The following is a 22,810-nucleotide window of genomic DNA, read 5'->3' on the forward strand; positions in this document are numbered from 1 at the left end:
CCTGGATAATTTTTTTTGGGACTACCATAACTTTAATATTGAAGAATTTATGAGTGAATGGAATTTGTCCAATGGAAAAATTCCCCCGCTGCATTTACATATAGATGATAATCTTGTAATTATTTCTAAATAATGATTTCTTCTCCTTTTTTCTGTCTAATTGAATTTCAAGAAGACCAGTAGACAGTAATACAATCCACTGCTTTCTAATAAAGAAGTGTATAGTAATACAATCCACCATTACGACCAAACACTGGAAAATCTTCAGGCCATTATTTAATTTTCCGGTTTTTCCACTGTTGCTAATTACAAATTCAAACCAGTGAGATTGATAATCCCACTCCCAGAATTTAAATTTTATCATACAGAAGCATCAGAAAGATTTCGCAAAGGATCTTATGATATTCAATAGCAAAATATAAGGGTGAAAATTCATGTTTTTGAAACGGGGTTTGGACCAAAAATTGTCTCCTCACTAATGCACAAAAGCATACCCATTGTAAACATTTCAGCTAGAACAAATTTGCAACTTAAAACATATCTAAGTTTCAAACAAAAGATGTTCAAAAATTCTTTAAACTAAAGAACAGTTAAAAGACATCTTGGAATCATTTAAGCTCCAATTACTTCAGTAGAACCTTCAACCATTGTCTCATCAGCAGGCCTCTCCATCTTCACACCAACATCCTCTGAATAATCACCATGAACCTAATTGAACAGACACAAGGCTCATAATCAAGGTAATGCCAAATGCTACCAAAAATTATGGATCATAAATGCAAATGTTTATCAACAGTTGCTTTTGGCAATGATGATGCAACAGAATTATTTAAAATAAATGCAAGGGCATCACCTTTTGAGCCAAAGATATCTAAGTAACCTTCTTTGAACCAAAGAGACATCAAATGCATGGTCCTAGGTGTTCTACATATAGCAAGTCAGAAAGAGAAAGAAACATTACCTCCATCAACTTTCCAAGATCAAACTTGGGAGCTTTCAGAATCTTCACTTTGCGAATGTAAACATTTTGCAAGGGGTAGATGCTTGAAGTTGCCTTCTCAATCTCTCGCCCGATCATTTCAGGAATGAACTTTTGGACAAGGTCCTTAAGATCGCAAGATGTTGCCTGTGCTACCATGATCTCCCTCATCTTGCGGCGAATCTGAGAAAACAAGGGTAACCATCAACATTGCTCTCATAAACGCAACACTATCATATAAAATAAACATATAAGTAATATTTTGAGGTCCCTACATACTTGTAACACTGGTTATCCAGAAACACTAAACACTTTGCACAGATGATAGTAAGACTTAGACAATTACCTGTCTAATTTGGCTGGACTGTGCATAGCAAGTCCTCTTAACCTGGTTTGGACGTCTTTTGGTGAATCCAATACAGAACATCCTCAAAGTGTAGTTGTCAGTTGTTTTAACATCAACATAGGCTTCAATCAAGGTCTGCCACTTCCTCACCAAGGACCTCAACTTGTCTGTGGTGAAGTCCATCCCCTGAATAAATCAAAAGTGCAAGCTTCAAAATAAATTAATCAGAAACAAACATTTTCACTTTAAAGTCTATCTCACAGTAAGAAAATTTTAACATTTAAAATCAACCATACCCAGAAATTGGTGAGGACATTCTTTCCTTGAACATCTTCAGCTCTCAATCTAATCTTTCTGAAAGCATGCTCCTCATCACCCTGAAGGTCACCAAGTGATATCTCAAACACTCTATGTTTAAGTCCTTCTGAGGCAATCTGTCATAATGACAAGCTGTTAAATTCATGAACCAGGCAGTTAAATTTACAACAATTTCCAGGCACATCAACATTTGATATAGAGAACCCCCAATTATAAAATTGCACAACATGGGCATTATTTGGTATGTTGTAGCATTATAATGAAAATCTTCTTAGAAGCCCGTATAATTAAACTCCAAACTATACTAAGTTACGAAAACTAACAAAACAACATAGACCAATCTATTAACAAATTAAATGAAATTAAGCATTGTATATTATTTCCCTCAATCAATTCTAAATCAAACTTGTAGCAGGAGATAAATGACACACAATCTATAGTAACTGTAACAACACAAAAATGCATAACAAAACCCTGCTAACTACTACTGTCACTCCAAAGAGTTTGTGAATGAAAAAAAATAACACAAATTAATAACAAGAAAGAAAAGTACCTTAGTACCCTGAGTACGGGAAACAAGAGTCTTGCCAACGCTTCTGTTGTTGAAAACAGAAGGAGCTTTGATGTCATACCAATCCTTCTTGGCAAATGGATCCGCACTGTTACAAGAAAAACGTATAAGAAACCACCAAGATAGACACAAACGGATCAATAAGAAATAAAAGTAGATTGAGCCATATGTATTAAACAAGACTCACGCCTTCTTCTTTCCTCCTTTCTTTCCCTTGGAAATTCTCTTGTTCTTTCTGCGCAAAACCAAAACAACGAAAATCAAAGCAGTAAATGATAATTTGTTTTCCGCAGAATCAGTGTTGTAGAGTAAAAGAAAACGTGGGACATTTTAAGTTAGTTTACCCGACGGCCATAGTTGAGCGGGTGCAGCAGCAGAGGAGTTCTGGGTTTTCTGCAGCAGCTGCTTGGAGACGGCTCAAAGTGCTGAAACCCTACTCTGGTTCGCTTATTTATATAGTTCTCGAATAAATATGTTTCTGCCTTGGTGGGTTGTACTTTGTGCGGCGATGGTTGTACCTTTTGGAGAATTCAGTAATCAGTAAAATTGGGCCGTTGGTTGTGAATCTGTAATTGGGCCGTTGGGCTTATAAATGATCCAATGCCCACCAAATTGTTCTTGTATCTCATCAAGTATCTAGTATTTACAAAATTAGTAGTGAATGAAAACTTTCAAGTAATTTATTCTATACTTTTAAATCCTGTATCAGATTTATCTGTCAAATTAATACAGATGGATCCCTGCTTATCAAATAAAAAATTTTTTTGATTGTTTTTCTTAATCTTATATGATTAATCTATTAAGTATATTGTTATTATTATTATTTATCGGAAAAGACTACTGGTTATCCCAAGTTTGTTGAGAGATGAATTTGTGGAGATACCCAACATGACAATTTCGATAAAATTTTACTAAAGATTATATTTGATTATTATAAGAGAGATTAATTCATATAGAAGATTTTCGTGTCTATTAGATTAGATTGAATAATTTTTATAAGGAAGAATTATTGGTACTCGATATTAAATATTTAAAAGGTAAGACGAGGGTTCACAAATCCTTTAAAAAAGGCAAAAGGATGCTATCAATGAAGTAGAATGATAGCAATCCATACATGGAAAGATTCCCTCAATTTATGCATGCATAGTTTCTTTTGGTTTCTTCCCCTCATTCATTCCTATTAGCGAATCAATGTTTCCCATTTGAAAGCTATGAATTCACAAATCATGTCAAAATTAATAAGAATACAAATCATGCAGTATTCTCTTTCTCAACATCTTCCACAGACTTTCGTGATTTCACACAGATGACACAACCAACAGAAGAAATGTCCAATTAAACATTCTAAATGCTGAAAATGATAATTCTGAGATTTGCAATCTGATGCTTTTGAGACCTTTAATACAGAGCACAGAATTTCGGCTTCAATGTAATTCCAGATGCTCTTTCATATTCTATATGTTTGAATTATGAAGCCTGAAAGAATTTGAACTCTTAAAAGAATTTGGATTCTTGAAAGAATTTGAACACCTGAGAAAATTTGAATTCCTGAAAGAATTTGGATTCAAAACTGTGTCAAACTTTGACATGTAAATAGATCAAATGAAGTCTGTTTATCGTTGGAAAACTTATTTCGATACAAATCCAATGCCTCACAACAAGGTCCCGTGGTCAGGTTTACACAGATTTTTCGAATCCGTGTTCTTTTTAGTTTTGAGTTTAAATCAGTTATAGATTACTTCTATCCTATAAATACACATGCTAAATGTCTCATAAAGACTGTGTGTGATGTATCAAGAGATCTCCAAGGGCTTTAGACTTAGATTGACAAGTTTAGGATGGTGAGAGAGATTTGTGAGAGAGAGATTCGTGATTGAAAGTGAGGGAGGCTGAGGCTTGAGTTTGTAATCATTAATTTGATAGTGGAAGAAGTGCTGGTGCACTTCGTGGATGTAGGGAATTTCCCGAACCACGTAAAACTTTTGTATCTCTTTTATTTCATGCGTTTGTGACGTGTGTTTGATTGTGCTTTGGGACTTTTTCTTCCTCTTCTTTCTTTCTGGGTTTATCTCCTCACTCACACTATAAGGTTCCTGTGATTGTTCTTTTGTTGCCATGTTTATAGAAGAAAAATGTAAACAAATTGAAATCATCTCCTTGAGATTTCAGAGTCACAACCACAATTACAAGTAATTAATGACATATCACAATTTTTAAACTACTGCAACAATCGTTCATTACAATGGGAGAGTTAAACATAATCAGTGCTTAAAACATCTGTAATCCTTCAACTAAAGAAAAAGCTAAGATAAAATTAATATCCCCTCCCTTTGTTCTGTTTCAAACTAGTAAATTAATACATCAGCATCACAAAAGATGAATTATTGTTGTCTGGCGGCCGAGCTCTTATCTTTCTGCTGGTCATGGATGATAAGAATGATGCTTTGGTGGCGGTGGCAGCGGAGATGGAGGTGGTGGTGGAGGTGGACGTGGACGTGGAGGAGGAGGAGGAGGAGGAGGAGGAGGAGGAGGACTTACTGGGCAACCAGTAGCAGCACAATCAAGGGGAAAGGAATAGAATGCCTTACATTCTTCAATTGGTCGCTGATTTGGCCTATCAAAAATGCAGTTCTTCTGGTCATCTTTATCCTGTAACTTGAGGCACGATGGCGGTGCCCCATAGAAGTAATTATAAGAGTATGTGAAGTTTTCCAACTTGGGCAATAAGCAAATGCCCTCTGGAATACAACCTGAAAACTTGTTATGAGCTACATTCAGCTGCTCCAATTTCTTCATTTTTCCAATGGATTCTGGTAGCCGCCCCACCAAGTTGTTAAAGCTGACATCAAACACTGTCACTTCTGTGAACAAACCCAAATCTTGCTGCAAACAACCCGTCAGACTCATATTCAAGAGAATGATTTGTTGAAGGGTCCCTGCCATTTTTGTCAAACTTGGCGGTATGCACCCGTTGAAGTTATTGTTTGCCAAGACAAGTACTGATACATTAGAGTTCCCCAGGTTCTGAGGTAAAGATGATTGAAAGTTGTTGTTGTTGATAAATAATGCATCAAGTGTTAAATCAAACACGGCTGAGGGTATATTGCCACTGAATTGATTAAATCTGATGTCAAGAAACTTGAGTGAAGGCAAAGAAAGAACAACAGAAGGAAACTGACCACTGAAAAGATTGTTGCTAATATCAAGCTCATAAAGACGTTTCATCTTTTTGAAGGTTTCAGGTACATTACCGCAAAAACGATTTGTGTTTATGTGGAAGAGAGAGAGATCTGTGAGGAGGCCTAGCTCATCAGGCAAGATACCGGATATGTTTCCATGGTTTAAGTCTATTCCGGCCACCGTTATGGTGAGATTGTCATCTGGGGCTTGTGCACAGTAAACGCCAGTGTAATTGCACACATGAGGGCCAAACCAGTCTCTGGTGAAATTGTTGGGGTCAAAGGTGATGGCGTGTTTCCAAGCTTGGAGGGCTAAGAAAGCATCATGTAGTCTAGGATTTGGTGTGGGAAAACGAGGGGCTATGGGTTGCTGAGAGGATTTAGAGAAGAGGAAATTGATAGTCAGAAAGCCCCAGAGGGCTAGACTGAGACAAGGTTTCTTCATTCTGAAGATGTTTAAAATGTGACTTAAATGGTTGATTAAGGAGATAATCATCAGATATATATATATGCAACTCCAGAACAAGATTGGTTGGTGTAAGTACCCAGAGACTTAAAATATAGAGTATTTAAAACTTTGACTGTAACATAATCATTATTTGTTTGTTAAAATTAGTGGATTACAGTGAGGTTTCAACCTTCATTTTGACTTCCTTAATAAGAACTTAATGAGTATAATTAAAAGTCTAACTTATACTTTTAGTTGGGTTGTAAATTAAAATTCATGGTAGGCAGGCAGGCCAGAGATGGGTAAATATGGTAGCAAGTTGTAATCAGCAAAAAATAGGCTTTTAAATTCTTGGAAAGGAAATAGTTGGCTGTAGGAAGGAAATAGACATTGCAAGGCCTGCCTTTATCCCCTCTAACTGCAGAAAGGGGCTATTGTACAAATGGGGTGGCACTGGCAGGGCAACTTCCGCAGATTATGTCTAAAACAAAGGATACTGAAAGGATATACTTGATTAGTTGATTTCTTGCTGTTTTGGAATTTGTATGGACCAAGTTGCAGATGTGAAAGATTTATACATATAAAATGGAAACCTTGCATCAGAAGTAAATGTTTGTTTTTATTATAAGTTTTGACAGCGAAATTGTTAGACATATTTTTTGTCATTGTTTGTCAGTGTATCAAATTTAGTTTGTTAAGCAAGTGCCTTCTCTGTAACTTGGCCATTTTACTGGGAATTTGTAATTTAGTTCAAAGTTGGTTATCAACAAGGCTGCTTAACAAAAAAGATTATGAATGGCTATAAAATCTTGGTGGTTGGAAATCCCAGTAACAAATCAAAATGCCAGCATTCAACAGTATCTTGAACATTAATTAATTTTTACGGACAAAACAGGCTGCCTACATTTCACTGAAGTAAATTATGTTAAACATGTCAAGAAACCATAAATAATGTTTCCTATTTTTTTTGGGCTATATTAGCAGAAATAGAACAGGAATGAGACACTGGATTTTCTTCAGGCTGAAGAATTTGGATGATAAAAGCTGCTGGTTGCATGCTTATAAGCCTGAAACAGATCAGGAAGAATATGAAATTCTATGGAGCAAGAAAACATAGAAAATGTGCAAAAAGGTGAGCAATCTGAAGTGAAGCACCACGAGTTTGGCTTATGAGAAAAAAATTACCCAAAAATGATGGAGATAAGAAAACGTCAATGGAAAGATCAGCCAAATTATGGGGTCTGGGGACATCAGTTATAACATCAAATCAAAGGGGCAATATTTCTTGACAATTCTGTAGGAAACCAATGAATTCATAGTTAAGGAGAATGATTTTGTCATTTTGAATTTTATGTTTAATCATGTCAAGTTTGTCAACGAAACAAACAAAACATACATCAATGATGCATAATGCAATTTCTAGCTATTTAATAAACATTAAAACTTCAGAAAAGTTAGTGTAATAGTTCAAGTCAATATACCTAACTCAGTTGAATTACAAACAAGACAATGTCAACCTTGTAAACCCAGAAACAGAGAACCGGCACCAATGTTAAAAAGAAAATTATATTTTTGTTTCAAAAATTTGGTGGTTAACACAGCGTTTTATTATCAGAAATTGTTAATTAGTGCTAATTGAGAGTTGTTGGAAAGGAGAAGAGATTAAGTCAAGAATCGATATTTTGTTTCAAAAGCCACTTTGTGTTTATATTTAGAGTAGGTATGTTAATGGGGTATTTTTCTGTGAGCAATTTACTATGGTTTTAATCTTTACAATACATAAGGCCAAGTCAATTCACAGCACGAGCTTATGAATTTTCTCTCTTTCTTCTAGAACAAGAGTAATCTAAATCATAATTTTAATGGTAATAAGTCCACCAACCAAGTTTTAATGTCAAGCCATACCTAGAAAGAAGTTTGATTCAGGATTTCTTCACATCCTGCTCTCATTATCAATAATTCAGGGCGGCTTCAAGATGGATCCCTCAAAAATAAGCAAGCTCTAAAATGTTTTCATCATAAAATTCAATAATAAGATCAAAACAAAACAAACTTAAGCTGTGTACGTATGAATATATAACACCAACTGCACTTATGTTGTATTATCTTTAATTTTTAATTGTCCAACAATATGATGTCACATCGTTGTTTGTGCACATAATACTACTCATTCCATAGACATGTTTTTCTGTTGCAAGCCAGATTCAATCAAGAAATTCAACAGTTTGGAGCTCCACAGGTGAAGTTGCATGCCCATCTCTTATAGACATTAAGTCGCTGAAATCCCCATCCAAATAAGCTCTCATAAAGGCAACAATAATTCCTGCAGTAAAGGTCCTCATGGGCTCCCTGGACTTGCCATTCTTACAAAGACAATATGAGGCTTTTCCTCTGATTCCCTTGGTATCATCGTCTAGCATATCAAGATGACCATAATCCTTAATCACAAAATGACATGCAAGCCTTTTACATTCATTGAAAAAGTCTCTATGGTTAACTCCCTGAGGAGCACAAGGGGGGAATAGTGGATTTCTTTTCACTTCACCTAAGCCTGAACCAATCACCATCACTGCCATGTCAAGATCAAAGGAATGAGGAACATAAGTCAAGACTGGTGGAGGAGTCTGTTTCCCTTTGTCCATTCCATCGACTGGGTCTACGCCTATCAAGGCCGAAAATTTTAAAGTAGTGGCCGTTTTCATAAGAGCAAGAGCAAATGCAGTTTTTCCTCCGCGACTATGACCAGCAAGGCCTAGCTTGCTTAGATTTGGCTTAACATTTGGTGGAAGCAGACCAGGGAGCCCTTCAGATAACCAATTTGTTATAGCAGCTGCAGATTTAATCTCTCCACTTGCATCCGCTCCAGCCAATTCATATAACTGTTGATTGCAAAGAAGATTAAAAAAAACCATAAGCCAAATGGGATATAACTTTACTTTTCAAAATCTCCTCTTTTAGCACATTTATCTAATCAGGCCTGGACTGCCATGATTATCAAGGGTACAAGTTTATGAATTATTGAAACAAGTAACTAGTTGTTCATGTTTAATTTTTCCTTCTCATAAATAATTGATTAATTAAGCTATCAACAAACTAATAGCAGAAACAATCAATTGTGTGCACAGATCATATTTTTTTGACATATGAATGCTAAAACACCAAATAATTTCACTGATAGTACCACTCTTATTGCCTGAAATGACAAAGAGAATCATGTGCACTGTGGATCTTAGTGAAAAAAATAATTGAAGAGGTACTTAAGTATTTTGATTTAGAAAATGGAACCTCCAGTTCATGCACACAATAATAGTATAAGGGTCAGCCACAAACATATTCACAAAAGCAATATCAACAATGAACAAGACAACTGAGATTGTTTTGAATTGAAATTATTTGCTTATTTAAAAAAAAAAAAAGAGAAAAACTTTGTTTTCTTGATGTAATAGTTCAGCTCCCATGATTTAAAAAATGGATTAAAGTTTATCTCTTCTAGCTACTTTGACAGATTCTTCTTCTTTTTGGGGTTAAATTTCTCACAGGCAAACAAAGACCGCAACCAATTATGTAATACCGTTCATTAGCTTAATTAATAGAGAATTAGACAATGAAACTTCCACTTTCCAAGCCAAGATCTTTTAGTGAATAGACTATGACACTCCATTGATTTAATAGTGATCTGGTCCCAGAAGTTCAAATTGATCCAGAAGTAGCATATAAACTCTAAAAAATAATGAACTTCCCTCTACTCTAACAAGCACTTTCAAGTAATTGATATATACTCCTACACATACATAAGGCATAAAAGCAGCATACTTGAGGAGCAATGACAATGAACCCATGAGAAGCGATATGCTGGATGAGCTGAGAGTAGAAGGAGTTGTAGAGAAGATAGCCGTGAAGGAATATAAGAAGTGGGAAGTCTCCAGCATCAGTTGGCATAGCAATTAACAGCGGCTTTGGTGGTGGAACAGTTGGCACAGTAGAGTTTGTTGTGCTGCACGTTGCAGCAGGTTCAAATCGTTGAAGAATGGTTGCATAATTTCCAATCTCAAAAACATTTGGTGAAGAAGATGGCATGATTCTTTTAACAATAATCTGTCTACCTCTGAACTCAGTTTCACTTGCTTTGTTTCTTTCTTTATACTGAGGAAAGATCCTTTTGTGGGGTTAACAGTTATAGGGTCGCTAAGAAGACAAGTGGCTTTTCCTTATGGATATGTTTACATTAACTTTCCTGTATTAATAACAAATTCAAGTATTTATTAAAATTAAGTTTAAATATTTTTGGACCAATACCATTGTACCTAACCCTTCTTTGAGCGGTTAAACCAAAGAATCTTTTGTGAAAGATCATACAAAGCGAAACCCAGACATGGGCTTGAAAGCCGTTTTGCATTGGGCTAAATATACTGCCATTTTGTGTCAAGGACAGTCATGTTTTTAAGTGGGCTTTTACATTGGGCTTTTACATAGACTACAGAATAATGATTTTTGTTAATGCCGAAGGTTCATTGCCCACCTAAATTTTAATGAAAGGACATTTGTACCTATGAAGTTAAAACTTTTATTTTCTTACCCATCAGTTAAATTTTTAATAAAATCAGTTAAAGTTTTATAAATTTTGTGAAATGACCACAATGTCATCTATTTATTGAATTTGAATAAGAGTTTATTAATCAGAGGGTTTTACAAGTGTGATGAAAATTCACACCCAAAATTTTATCTTAAAAATTTTAATATTTTACTAATTTTGTTAATCTCTCTTAATAATAGTGTGATTTTAATTTGCTAGAAAATAATCCCGAATTATCCCCGTGATATTCTTCTACTTGTTTCAATTAATATATTAAAACTCATTCTAAATTATATACTAAATTGGTATGTCCAAAAGTTATGAGACATTTTTTAAGGAAGAAAATCAAGTGAAAAAGAGTAAAAAAGATTCAGAAATAGAACCATCTGTATTTCTTTCTTTCTCAATAGCCGTGAGATGATCATCATATGGTGTATATTAATCACTAATTAGGGCTATTAATTACAATCACTAACAAAACCTGATTAAAAAATAATATCTGCGCTCTGTCATAACTGTAAATAACCGTCGTTCGCGCGAAATTTGCGTAACCTATTACAATAACGCACTCTGAATTCTTTATAAAGAAAATTTCGTTGGCTTTCCCTCAATTTGATTCACCCAAACGCAACTCTTCCTTCCTTTCTTCTTCGTCTGTGAGAAAAAGAAAGAAAGAAAGAAAGATGGTGAAAGGTGACATAGAAACTGGTAACCCTGACCAGTTGTATCCGGGGATGATGGAGTCACCGCAGATGCGCTGGGCTTTTATAGGAAAAGTTTACTCCATTTTATCCATACAGTTCTTTTTGACTGCTGTGGTTGCTGCGCTTGTCGTTTTTGTCAAAGCCATCCCCAACTTCATCGTCAACAGCGGGACGCCTGGCCATGCCGTCTATGTTGTCATCATTATTCTTCCCTTCCTGCGTAAGTGTTTTTTTTTTTTTGGTGAAAATTTTCTGGTTCTGAAAAATCAAGGTTAGGTTTGATTTGAGAAAATGTGTTAATGTTATGGGGGCTGTTTCTTCCGAATATCAATGGGTGACTGATTTGTATTTTGTTTGATGTGCAGTGTTGTGCCCTTTGTACATTTTACACAAGCATCATCCATGGAATTTTATTTTTCTCATGCTGTTTACAGTAACCATTGCCTTTGCTGTGGGACTTTCTTGCGCCTTTACGGAAGGTATTATGGTTAAGTTTGTCTTTATCTTGCGTTAATATCAGTTTAGTGAATTAATCTTTCTCTTTAGTTTGCATTGATATTGGTTTAAAAATTGTTGGGTGGGTGGTTAATCTGCTAAAGGTCGTTAAAGTTCGGTTGAATTCTGTTTCGTCGTTAGATTTGGATAAATAAATTCTTTAATTATTTTCCAGCATTTCCTCCGGAACCAAACAGAACCTGTGATTGCATTTAGTTTTATCGAAAGAAAATCATGTTTAAGTAATTTTTTTTATAGGTGGAAAAAGATGTTTGATTTTGAATCTTGGACTGAGTATATGGTAGATATGAATCATATGATGGATAGACTCTGCTTCAGATAACAGCTTTAAACTGTTTTGCTTGTATTTTTAATATTTATTTAAGCTTCTATTCTAATTTTATGAGAAATTCTCTGGTTTTCATTAGAGTGAGATGAGATTGAGACTAAAAGCCTCCATCAGAAATCTTCTAACCGCATTCCTTTGTCACAAACTGATTTATGTGAGACACAGTGTGACTAAGGGATTTGTTCTGACCTCTTGTTTTCCAAGCACTGGTTATTATTGGGTTGGGAATGACTAGAAGCAGGCTTCAAATTGCTTTGAACTTTGTGGTGGAAGATGCTTGATTAGTTTATCCACTGAGCAGTTGCTCAAATGTTGTTCAGAACTTGCTTAATTTTCTTCTGGTAGGCACAGTTCATTTAGCACTATAATAAAAATAATCCAAGGTAGAGAAGGATATTGAAATGCAGTTTCAACTTGATTATGAACATTCTCCTTAATGGACTCAAATTCATGTTCTGTAATAATATTAAACCTACAGAAGGCAACGCATATCATAAGGGTCTTCATACACAATGCATCAGGCATAAAATCAAACACTTATTTCTTATAGTGATTCTTGACTAAGCTATGATATTTGGATTCACCAACAGGGAGAATTGTTTTGGAAGCTGCAATTTTGACAAGCGTTGTGGTTGTTGGCCTCACTGCCTACACTTTCTGGGCTGTGAAAAGAGGCAAGGATTTCAGCTTTCTGGGACCCTTTCTGTTTGCTTCCCTGCTGGTGCTTTTTGTTTTCTCATTCATCCAGGTCTTTGCTACTTTCTTCATTTGATTTGCTTGCTTATTTATGCTCTCCCCACTCTTGAACATGTATAAAATTGAGTAAACTTTCAATGTGACAGATCTTGTTCCCTCTTGGAAAGCTATCACATGCAATATATGGGGGCGTGTCAGCGATCATATTCTGTGGCTTCATCGTCTATGACACAGACAACCTGATCAAGCGTTACACCTATGACGAATATATCATTGCTTCTGTGGCTATTTATCTTGATGTTATCAACCTCTTCCTTTCCCTCCTTACGTTATTTACAAATACAGACTGATGACAACCTGATCGTCACAACTATATGAATTTGCCATGGCTGCTTAAAGCACCTTCATTGCGCAGTCCTTGTACAATTCTTCCATATGTACCTTCTGAACTTTTATAATGCTGACACCCAATGTTGATCTTAAGAACAAGTACACATGGCTAAGTCCGCAATTTTTCACTGGTTGGTTCAGATTTAGATATTAACTCAAGAAAAGTGATTCTATGTTCTTCCGATTCTATTCTACTACTGATCTTTACATTGCTGTGATACATAGATGTTTTATTATAGCTCATTCAGCTTTGATTGGGCGAGTCCGAATACAATTTGAGGAGTAAAACTGAATGAAAACCGGTAAAGTCTCTATTTAAAAATCTTCACAATTTACATGCTTGACCCACATGGCCTAAACCACCCAGATCATATCTCATATACATCTACAATATCTTCTGAGATGTGATGGGACCAATTTATGGTTAAAAAAAGTACTAGCAGATAAATTAGAGTTAGAAACCCTGTTTCTTTCATACATTCCCTCTGAACTGACAATCAGGATCTGGCAGTTAAATAAAATATTTCACCAAACAGGACCAATATTATAAAGCGGAAGACTGCAAATAAAGACAATCATGGTTCCACCATATCGAGAGCCTAAAACAAAAAGTCGAAGAATTAAATTAAGGACAAAAGCATCACAACACCAGCCCACATAAATAAATAAAAGCACTTCGAATCTGAGTATGTCATTGCCTTCACTATTTATATTCCTTTCCTCAAAATGGGGTTCTTTTTCTACCCTTTTTGACCATCTCAGTCCAACAGACTCCTTTCCTTTCCACAGCAGTAAAACATCAATGGCTAGGATCACATAGACATGGTTATCTTTGCTTTCATTCAAAAATCACTTTACTCTTTCCAGTTCAAAATACAACAAAAGCTCAAGATATTATACCCCCGAATTAAAGTAAAGAGACCCATTTGGACAACTTCTCTTTCATATATCAACTTTTTTACAATAGAAACACCAAAAGAACAGCCCTACAGTTTTTACTAACATATCATCCTTTTGTTTAAGGGCCTTTAGTCCTATTCCCATTATCTCATATACCAAAATTTCCCCATGTAAACAACAGTTTAAACTCTATGTCTATTGCTTTTTTCTGAAGCAATAGTGAGGAGCCTTGACACACCCTGAGTCCATATATCATACTCTCTCTGGTTCTTGCATTCGAATTCTACAATTCCACGCATAACTGTCTTCAACCCAAAGTATCGTCTGTTCTCACCTCCCTCAAGCAAGTGGCGGCCTGGCCATGAGGGCATATCTTTAATCACCTCCAACACAACATCTGTAAAATTCAAAAGAGATGCGTTAGAGATTAACCTTTATGATCCGGAAGTTCAATAAAGGTCAATTAAAGCTAAGCTCTTTTGATCTTTTCTACTTTAGTGCCAATCTGCTTTCTCAAATCCCCAAACAGAAGAAGAGCCCACCTGCAGTTCTGTTTCACATTATTAGAGAAAGACAAAAGCAATCACTTACTCTTTTTCTTTTTTGTGATGGTCCCAGCAACATGTCTACTCTTCATCTTCAACATAACCTAAACAAAAAGAAGGTTCAACTGATTATCAATAACAAATAAAGAGGAAAAAAACAAGACCGCAGAACCATTTATTTCATCAGGCTAAGATTTGTAACCTTTTGCGGAGAAACTTTTACATCACAAGGTTCATATTAGTAACACTAAAATTCTATTGATAACCAAATAATTGAGTGATGATATCTTACTGATTAAAATCAAAGAACATGGTTTTCAACAATTAATAATCATCTCCTTACCTGATTTAATCTGTTAATATAAACAGAAACTATTTTCCAGTGAAGATCACCTGCAATGAACAACATGGACAAAATAATCAAAACCCCATTAAAGATCATACATCTCCAAAAACCTTGACCATTCATACCACACAGCTGCTCTATTCAGTTATAAATTCAATCATAAAGATGAAAAGATTTCACATATCCCATTGCCGGCCATGGCTTTAATTTCCTAAGATCACCTCTAATATGATGGGCTCACAAAACATTCTACAATTCTTGACATCAAGCTTAAGTCAAAAAATGCTTGTCCAAACACAAGCGTGAGAAATCAAATTTGCAAACTAAAATGAAATCAAAATTGCTCAAACAGTGGATCAAATTCGACGAACAACTTATCCCACAAGAACTTCAATAATCATGAAATCAATCAAAAGAATTAATTGGAAATTAATTACCTTTCCGGGTTCGCTTTAGTAGCTCACAACCTCTGGCAAGCAATTCTCTACTGCAAATACCCAAGAAATTCTCTTCAGGAACAAGCTCACCGCTGAAACTACCGTTGGAACTACCATTGTTACTACCACCCCCACTGTTGTTATTTCCTTTCTCTACTGGAATCACCGACGCAATATTCCACACCTCCTTCAACGCACGAGCCTTCAACGTGGCTGCCCCTCTCAAAGCTTCAACAATGCCACAAAATTGCAATCTTCATCAAGTTTCCATTAACAAAATTCCCCAATATATAATCTAAGCAAAAACAAATCATACCCGTAGCCGCTCCAGCAGTTAATGTCATTATATCGCCGGCTGATCTAACGTTGACAGCGGAGCTGACAACAGAAGCCAAATGTTCACGTTCAGCACCCAAAGCTTCAGCAGCCTCTACACATTGAGCAGCAACAAGCGTAGCCGCTGAGGCCACAGCCATATCAGTCTTCGCCATTTGCTCATCTTTCCCGGCACCGGATGTGCCAGCCGTGGCCGCAGCAATAGCGGCCACAGCAGCCGCAACTCCAGCAACAGAAACAGCCGCGTGGAGTTGGGCATTATGTACACGGGTTTCCTCCTTTTTCTTCTCCCTCCTGTCCTTCAGCCACCGTCCCACAGTCTTCCCACCGCCTGATGTCGCGGCCGAAGCTACAGAAACGGCGGCGGCCGAAGCACGGAAGTTAGAGCTAGATGTGAATGGATGATGATGGAGGTTGTTGCCGGAGGTGTTGTTATTGGAACGACAAAACTGCGCAGAGGAAGAACAAAATCCGCCGTTCATAGAAATTTTTTCAATTCCAGGAATTTCCATTTATTTATTTTTTTTCGCGTCGAAATAATATTGTAATTATTTTGCATGCAAAAAAAATAAATAAACCAAACAGTAAAAAATACAAATTCGAGCTTGCAATTTTCAGAAAAAAAAAGTCAAAATTATTAAAATAAATAAAAATTCGAATTTATAAGCGAAGTGTCAGAGTTCAACTAATTTCCCTGGGGACCAAAGAGGCATAATTACATTGGGGACCAAAACTAATGGCGCGTGCGGGTGATCGCTTAGATTGGATTTATTTAATGATGCGATTTTATTACTATGGTAATATTGTTAATTTCACTAAATATGAGGCTGATTTTTGGATAACTAAATATGAAATGGCATTGAAGAATGGAAAACAAAGAGAGAAAAAAATGCTGCCATCTTCTTCCTGTGATTAAAGATGGCTTTGGGTTTTGAGAAAGCCTGAGATATGTTGGTACCGAAAGAGAGTGTTAACTTATTGCTCAGTGAAGCAAGACGAACCTTAACGTCGTCGATTTCAGAGGGAGAAACGGGAGGACTGTCGGTCAGGGAACCGCAGCTCTGAGTTCCGTTAAGAGGGCCGCTGCTATGTGACAGTCTTCCGGATGTGCGTGGAGACACCTCTTGCTGTAATACAGAAAATCATTGTGTTATTTCATTGAATCTTCATCATCAAGAATCAAAGATTCAGAAAATGATGAAAAGAGCCAGAAAAAATCCCATAATTTATTTGTCGAGACGTGTTTGTTAGTTTTTAATTTTAATACTCACCGACTGTGACATGATACGTTCCATAATCATCTGGGAAGTTTCAGAGGAGACTAAGGAGAATGGGTTCCCTGAAACGGCGCCATTTTGGTCTTCCAGTTCACCAGCTAAGTCTTCCAGTATGACACTGCTTGATGTCTTTGAGAGGACCATCTGCGGGAGCTGTGGAGCTAGAGCTTTAGACACTTCTAAAGCGGACACGCTCCATGACCGTGAAAGGAACTCCATCGGCTCGCGTGGCGTCTCCGGTGGCCGGAATAGTACAGAGTCCGGTCGCCAGGGTTCGGTTATGGGTAGAGGCTTGTCCATTATCAAGAGAGAAATTAAAAGGTGTAAATGTGGAAGTGGAAGTGTGTAAGAGAAGAGGAATTACGGAGCTTGATGTGGTCGGCGCTTTATAGAGAAGCCGAAAATGTAGAGTTAACCAGATTCGGATATTTAAAAAAAAAAGGGTAAAATTGAAAAAAAAAATTATGTGGGCCACATGGCAATTCTATATTTTCAATTTATACAAAAATATATATATATACCATGTGTTTATATTATAAATAAATTATATTTCCACTCTGTCAACTTTTTATTTTTTGGGTCATGGTAGATTTTTAATTGAAACCTACTATGTTCGAATGCTTATGACAAAATCAAATCATTCGAAGTCAAGTAAATCAAATATTAGAAATCCAAATTTATTAAACCCAATTTTGTGAAACCAACAAACATTCTATAAACTCAGTGAGTGTTTGACAAAAACCCTTCTAGAACTCAATTCAACAAGGTCAAACTTACATGTTTACCCTTTGTACTAAATATGTATAATTTACTAAATAAAATTTATTGTCAGAATAAAGGGGTGGAGCCCACAGATCAGCGCTGTGATCTGAACGGATTTGGAGAAATAAATGGAATGGGCCTTGGGGTACAGGATTAGATCACGAATAACCTGCGAAACAGGTGAAGCCAGAAAGCCACCGAATGCTCAATCATTGACAAACGAAGCCTCCACATTTAATACCATGTCCGGTTGGTTTTTGTACACGATTTTCATCCCAATCTCAGTATACGTGTAAATTATGTGACTGGACTAATTATTAGTACTGTATCCTCCGGATTGCTTAAAAATAGTGCGGTAGGGGCATTTAACAGATGAAGTCGGCAGAGGATGTGGTGAGGTTACGGCATTTTGCCAGCTGCGCTTTGTACATTGACAGTACGATCTGGCAAGTATGTGGCCAAAAATGAATTTGGCCTTTTGTTATTGTCCCTTCGAAAGTTACTAGTAAGATCCTTTTCTTCGTTGTATCGAAACTATCTTGATCTCTTCTAAGTACACTTCAATAATTTGCTCATCTGATTAATATTTTGTAAAAAAAAATAATAAAATTAATTATACTATTATTGACCGATAATTAAAGTTAATTAATGATTAAAGATAAGTCATAAGAATATTGACCATTTTAAGAATAGAAAAAAATTATGTAGATGTGTGACTTTGTTGAAAATTTGACACAGGAATATTACCTTTTCCATTAATTTCATCACTTTTATCTCTTTGTCCATAATACATAAATTAGAAAACTATACATTATTCCAAAAGAAAAAAGTTTCAATTTGTCACACTGATTATCATGGACTTTGAAATTGAGGAGGAAAAGCGGTGAATGGGCTTTCAAATATTAATAAAATTATGTGTTTTTAATTTTATATATTTAATTAAATTTTTAAATAATATATTATTATATAATTAAATAAATTTTAATTAATAATAAAATAATATTTAATTATATCATAATATATTATTGACATAGTTATAATTTGATGCATATAACATAGCCCTCCAAATATGTGTAGAGGATTTTTTGGTAATTATACAATTTATCATTATTTGTTGTTAGTTTTAATTTGCGAGGTAAATGAAATTACCTGAGTACAATCGGGTGACCCATTAAACAAACGGGTCCCATCAAGAAACGAATCTTCGTCCTCGCATTTCTTAAATTTGCCACCTCATTAGTATACTCAGTTCATGTCAGACCACTGATCAATATAAAATCCAAAATCACGGAGGCCCACTACCCCAAGGCTGAAGAATAATGGAGGAGCAACTACAGGTGAAGCAGGTGATTATGTCCAAATGTTGGGGATAGTAGGATTTACGAACTAGCAATGGCTGAGGCCTGAGGCTTGAGGAGATTGGCTGAAGCTTTCTCTCAGGCAGACAAACTCAAAGAGCGAGCACTGACAAAAACAAAATTTTTTCAACCGCATTCCTCTTCGTTTTGCCATCCATCCATCCATTTGTCCGGATTCTGAAGACTGTTTTGTTTTTGTTTTTGGGTTTGTGTAATTGTGTGGGTCTCCGGGCGTGACTGGCTACGTCATCATCTTCCCCTCTTCCCATTTTATCTTCTGTCAGAAACAGTAACTAAAAAAGCTAGAATAGAAGCTTGAAAACCCTAATAAGCTGGGGAAAATGGTCAAATAAATGGGGCTCTGCCTGTGAATGAGATTTGGTTAATACCCATAAAGCCATTATTAAAATGGGATTTTGTAAAGATTAAAACAAGTTTATGGAAGGCTGTGCCATGTAAATCATCATTTGCTGCAGAGAAATTTATACTCCTCAAGTTCAAGCCTCGATTTCAGGCAAGTGCTGTGAACTCGGTGTTAACTCTCACTCTTTCTTCTAAAGCATATTTCTTGGAACTCTACATCATTTTTTAAGATGTCTAAAAAAATTTAATTAAAATCGAATTTGTTAATTAATTATGATGTTGAAACGGGTGGACTGTTTTCAAGCTTATCTAAAAAACCCACTTCAGGTCAGGTGCTTCTTCATTAATTATAAGCAGTGAAGGCCACGAAATTTCTACAAAAAGGGCCTGCAAAATTGATAGCTGTTGATAAATTTGTAATGAAAACTTCATTATCGGATAGGCCAAATTAAATGAGGTTGGTCCAAGAATGGTATAAAAAAATTCATCCAAGTGTTTATATCTTCAACAGGAATCACTTATTGTGTGGACAAGCAGAATTTGAGGATTCAGGTACAGTCTATTACTTTTTGTCAAAATTCAATCGAATAGAATTGAGATTAGCGATTTGTTGGTGTCGGGTATTGATTCCATCAAACCTTATCAACTTATCCGGTGATATTTTATACGAATATGAGCACTAAAGAGCCCATATAGCACAAGAAAAAGGGGAGAAAATTGGAATCATTATCATTGCAGACGAAAGAAGAAAAAATGTAAGTGAGATCCAAGACATTTCTGAGGAATCTGGGAATCTTCTGAATGGATTTCATCATTCACCATGGCACTATAGAGAATTCAAAAGACTTATTAGAAAAAAAAAAAAAAAATTCAACATGATTTGTTTTTAATGTTATATGATTGGGAGCTATTGCCTGACAGAAAAAAATAAGTTTAATGATCAGAAGAAGAAAGAAATTCGTTCTTCTTTCTGGTGGATTTTAAATATTGGAAAGACATGAACAAAGAGACTAGTAAATAAAGAAGAAGATTAAAGTTGGTTGGTAGGACAGAAGGATCTCATTATCATCATTAAACTCGACACTTTTTCTCACCCTAACATCACACACTATCTATGTCATCTTCTTCCAATTTCCAAATATTTCAATCTAAAATCTTTACCCATGGACTATACAAAGTACAATTTTTTCACTGTAACATTTGTAAGATTTAGTTTACATATTCAGCAATTGAATTAAAATTTTTTAAGTTTATAATATTACCTGAAACATTATATATTCTGAATTTACTTGCATTAAAGTGACAACTCTTGTGCTTATGAAATTTTTTTTTTTTTAAGAGATGAATTAATTAATTTATAGTAAATTATTGGACAATTTATCAGGGTACAATAAATTTACTGGCTCATACTAATATTATCTATACAGATGATCTTTAAGTATAATGGACTTATATTTATTAATTACTATCTTCCTGATCTATATTTCCAGTTGGAGGAACCTTGATCCCTAATCTCTGTTATTATAAGTTATTTGCCAATCTACCAACAGTTAAACTGTTATAAATATTGTTTTGAGATATTATGGATCAAAGTAGAGATTTGATGTTAATGGGGGACAGTGCCATGACTGAGGGTAAGAAAGACAGGGATTAAATGAAGATTAAAACCCACCACCAACTTGGAGGGTCAAGGGGAGAGGGGAGGGGGGCTGGCCTGATAATGATATTGATGCAGGAGCCACAGAAGTTGCTACACAGAATACCATGTTTTGCTGCAACTCATTTGTGTGGATGACAATTAACAAGCAAAGCAATATTGTATTTATGTGTCCCTACTCTTTAAAGATGGTGAATGAAATGAAGCAACCAAGGCAAACATCTTATTCTAACACCCACTTGAGGGAAATTCATATCAGATTCATTATAGTTTCAAAGCTACTATTAGTGGAATCTTTGATTATCAACACTAGCACTATAGCAATTTAATGGTGGGCATCTTTACATTTTCCCTTCTAAATTTCCATTTCTAAATGAATACTGAGATGACACTCCCCAAGTTTAATTCCTACAGTGAATTTTAGCCACCTAAGTTCATACTCCAATATACCAAGGAGGTCCATATATAAATGAATAATCCATTGAATTATGGTGAATTATGTCTAAATCCCATATTCAAGTTATACCATATCAACACTTTTTGAATGGACATGCCATTAATTAAGGATTTCATGCTTGTTTCTTAAGCCAATAATTCATTTCTTCAAAGTCTTCTCTCTATTATATCAAAATTATGATTGAAAAGGAAAGAGCTATGCATTCATGTGTCTCTCTCAAAACAATAAATCTCCATCTTCCTCGGCTAAATTTCAATCATGTACATACAACCATTAATAAGTAAAAAAGCCAATATACTTGGTTACAATATTTCTCAGTTCAAATTTAATTACTTTCAATTAAATTTTACAGGCTTTTATTTTTTAGAAATTTCTCTTATATTTATCAAAAACCCTCTTCAAAATATCAAACTTCCCCTTAGAAATTTATCATGAAATATTTTTTTTTCCACATAATATTTTAATACATCAATAATTTAGCATAGCAATCTTCTTACATAAAATACAAAAAAACTTTTAATAAATTATTTGTCCTTTATTGATTTCAACTATGGCTAGTCTGGAATCAAGATCCCAGAAGAGGGGTGGCAAACTGGCAAGTCCCATCTGCTACATAATCCAAAATAGTGTTAAGATAGAAGAGATGAGTTCTTTGGCTTCATTCAAAGTTACATGAATTCTGAATACAGAAGAAATCCTCGGACTCAGATTACTACTGTTAAAGATAAACTATTTTGCAGGTTAGTTGAACAAAACATAAACCGATTCTACAGATTAACGAGTGAATAAGGAAGATCAAAACTTTAGCACGAAATTGGTTAAATGGTAGAAGAAGAGATAGTACTCAAGTCTTGTCGCGAGGATAAATCAAATTCAATAATGCAACATCACTCACTGTCACATAATTGAACAAGAAACATGGGCATATGCAAGCAGCTCCAATTTCCAATGTCCATAGATTAGTGCAACAATACTGTTTCTGTGTACCCCCAGCTCACATAAGCCAACCCGGAAACCGAAAAAGTAAATAAATTTATGGGTTGAAAAAGAGAATACAGATAGACCAATGGCAACTTTTGTGCATGAAATATGAAAGCAAGAGTAGCTTAAATGGGAGCAGTACATAAACAAACGCACCACTGGAGAGACTTGAGACAAGAAAGGAAAGCTTTTGTGGGAAGCGAAATCGAGGAAGGAAAAAAGCAAGGCAAGTAGAGGGAAAGGAGTGCAATAATTCACACACGCAAATAAAAAATTACAGAAAGGACAGTGAAGTAACTGAAGTGAATTTATGTTCACCATGTAAAGGTGATCAGTAGGTGGA

The 22,810-nt window shown here is 35.5% G+C and overlaps 5 protein-coding genes across 5 annotated transcripts; 1 reads left to right on the top strand and 4 right to left on the bottom strand.

The window, feature by feature from the left end:
• Positions 1-382: 382 nt before the first annotated feature.
• On the bottom strand, positions 383-2,709 carry LOC123221378 (40S ribosomal protein S3a). Its single transcript, XM_044644230.1, has 7 exons — positions 2,559-2,709; positions 2,402-2,449; positions 2,197-2,302; positions 1,622-1,759; positions 1,326-1,511; positions 962-1,162; positions 383-708 (listed from the first exon to the last, which is right to left on the bottom strand). The coding sequence occupies exons 1-7, from the start codon at positions 2,567-2,569 to the stop codon at positions 613-615; spliced, it is 786 nt and encodes a 261-aa protein (XP_044500165.1). The 5' UTR covers positions 2,570-2,709; the 3' UTR covers positions 383-612.
• Positions 2,710-4,525: 1,816 nt separating this feature from the next.
• Positions 4,526-5,854, bottom strand: LOC123221741 (leucine-rich repeat extensin-like protein 6). The gene has a single exon (XM_044644643.1). It carries the CDS (start codon positions 5,836-5,838, stop codon positions 4,636-4,638), a length of 1,203 nt encoding a protein of 400 aa, XP_044500578.1. The 5' UTR covers positions 5,839-5,854; the 3' UTR covers positions 4,526-4,635.
• Positions 5,855-7,833: 1,979 nt separating this feature from the next.
• Positions 7,834-21,058, bottom strand: LOC123221132 (chlorophyllase-2). The gene is made up of 4 exons (XM_044643847.1): positions 21,045-21,058; positions 19,098-19,100; positions 9,655-9,977; positions 7,834-8,720 (listed from the first exon to the last, which is right to left on the bottom strand). The coding sequence occupies exons 3-4, from the start codon at positions 9,916-9,918 to the stop codon at positions 8,046-8,048; spliced, it is 939 nt and encodes a 312-aa protein (XP_044499782.1). The 5' UTR covers positions 9,919-9,977; positions 19,098-19,100; positions 21,045-21,058; the 3' UTR covers positions 7,834-8,045.
• On the top strand, positions 11,027-13,237 carry LOC123221133 (protein LIFEGUARD 2-like). Its single transcript, XM_044643849.1, has 4 exons — positions 11,027-11,338; positions 11,484-11,597; positions 12,553-12,710; positions 12,805-13,237. Exons 1-4 carry the CDS (start codon positions 11,098-11,100, stop codon positions 13,006-13,008), a joined length of 717 nt encoding a protein of 238 aa, XP_044499784.1. The 5' UTR covers positions 11,027-11,097; the 3' UTR covers positions 13,009-13,237.
• Positions 13,866-17,273, bottom strand: LOC123221131 (VAN3-binding protein-like). Its single transcript, XM_044643846.1, has 7 exons — positions 16,884-17,273; positions 16,614-16,739; positions 15,593-16,061; positions 15,277-15,504; positions 14,837-14,886; positions 14,540-14,597; positions 13,866-14,345 (listed from the first exon to the last, which is right to left on the bottom strand). Exons 1-7 carry the CDS (start codon positions 17,187-17,189, stop codon positions 14,131-14,133), a joined length of 1,452 nt encoding a protein of 483 aa, XP_044499781.1. The 5' UTR covers positions 17,190-17,273; the 3' UTR covers positions 13,866-14,130.
• Positions 21,059-22,810: the final 1,752 nt, after the last annotated feature.

Source organism: Mangifera indica, chromosome 7 (assembly GCF_011075055.1).
Source record: "Mangifera indica cultivar Alphonso chromosome 7, CATAS_Mindica_2.1, whole genome shotgun sequence".
Lineage (NCBI taxonomy): Eukaryota > Viridiplantae > Streptophyta > Magnoliopsida > Sapindales > Anacardiaceae > Mangifera > Mangifera indica.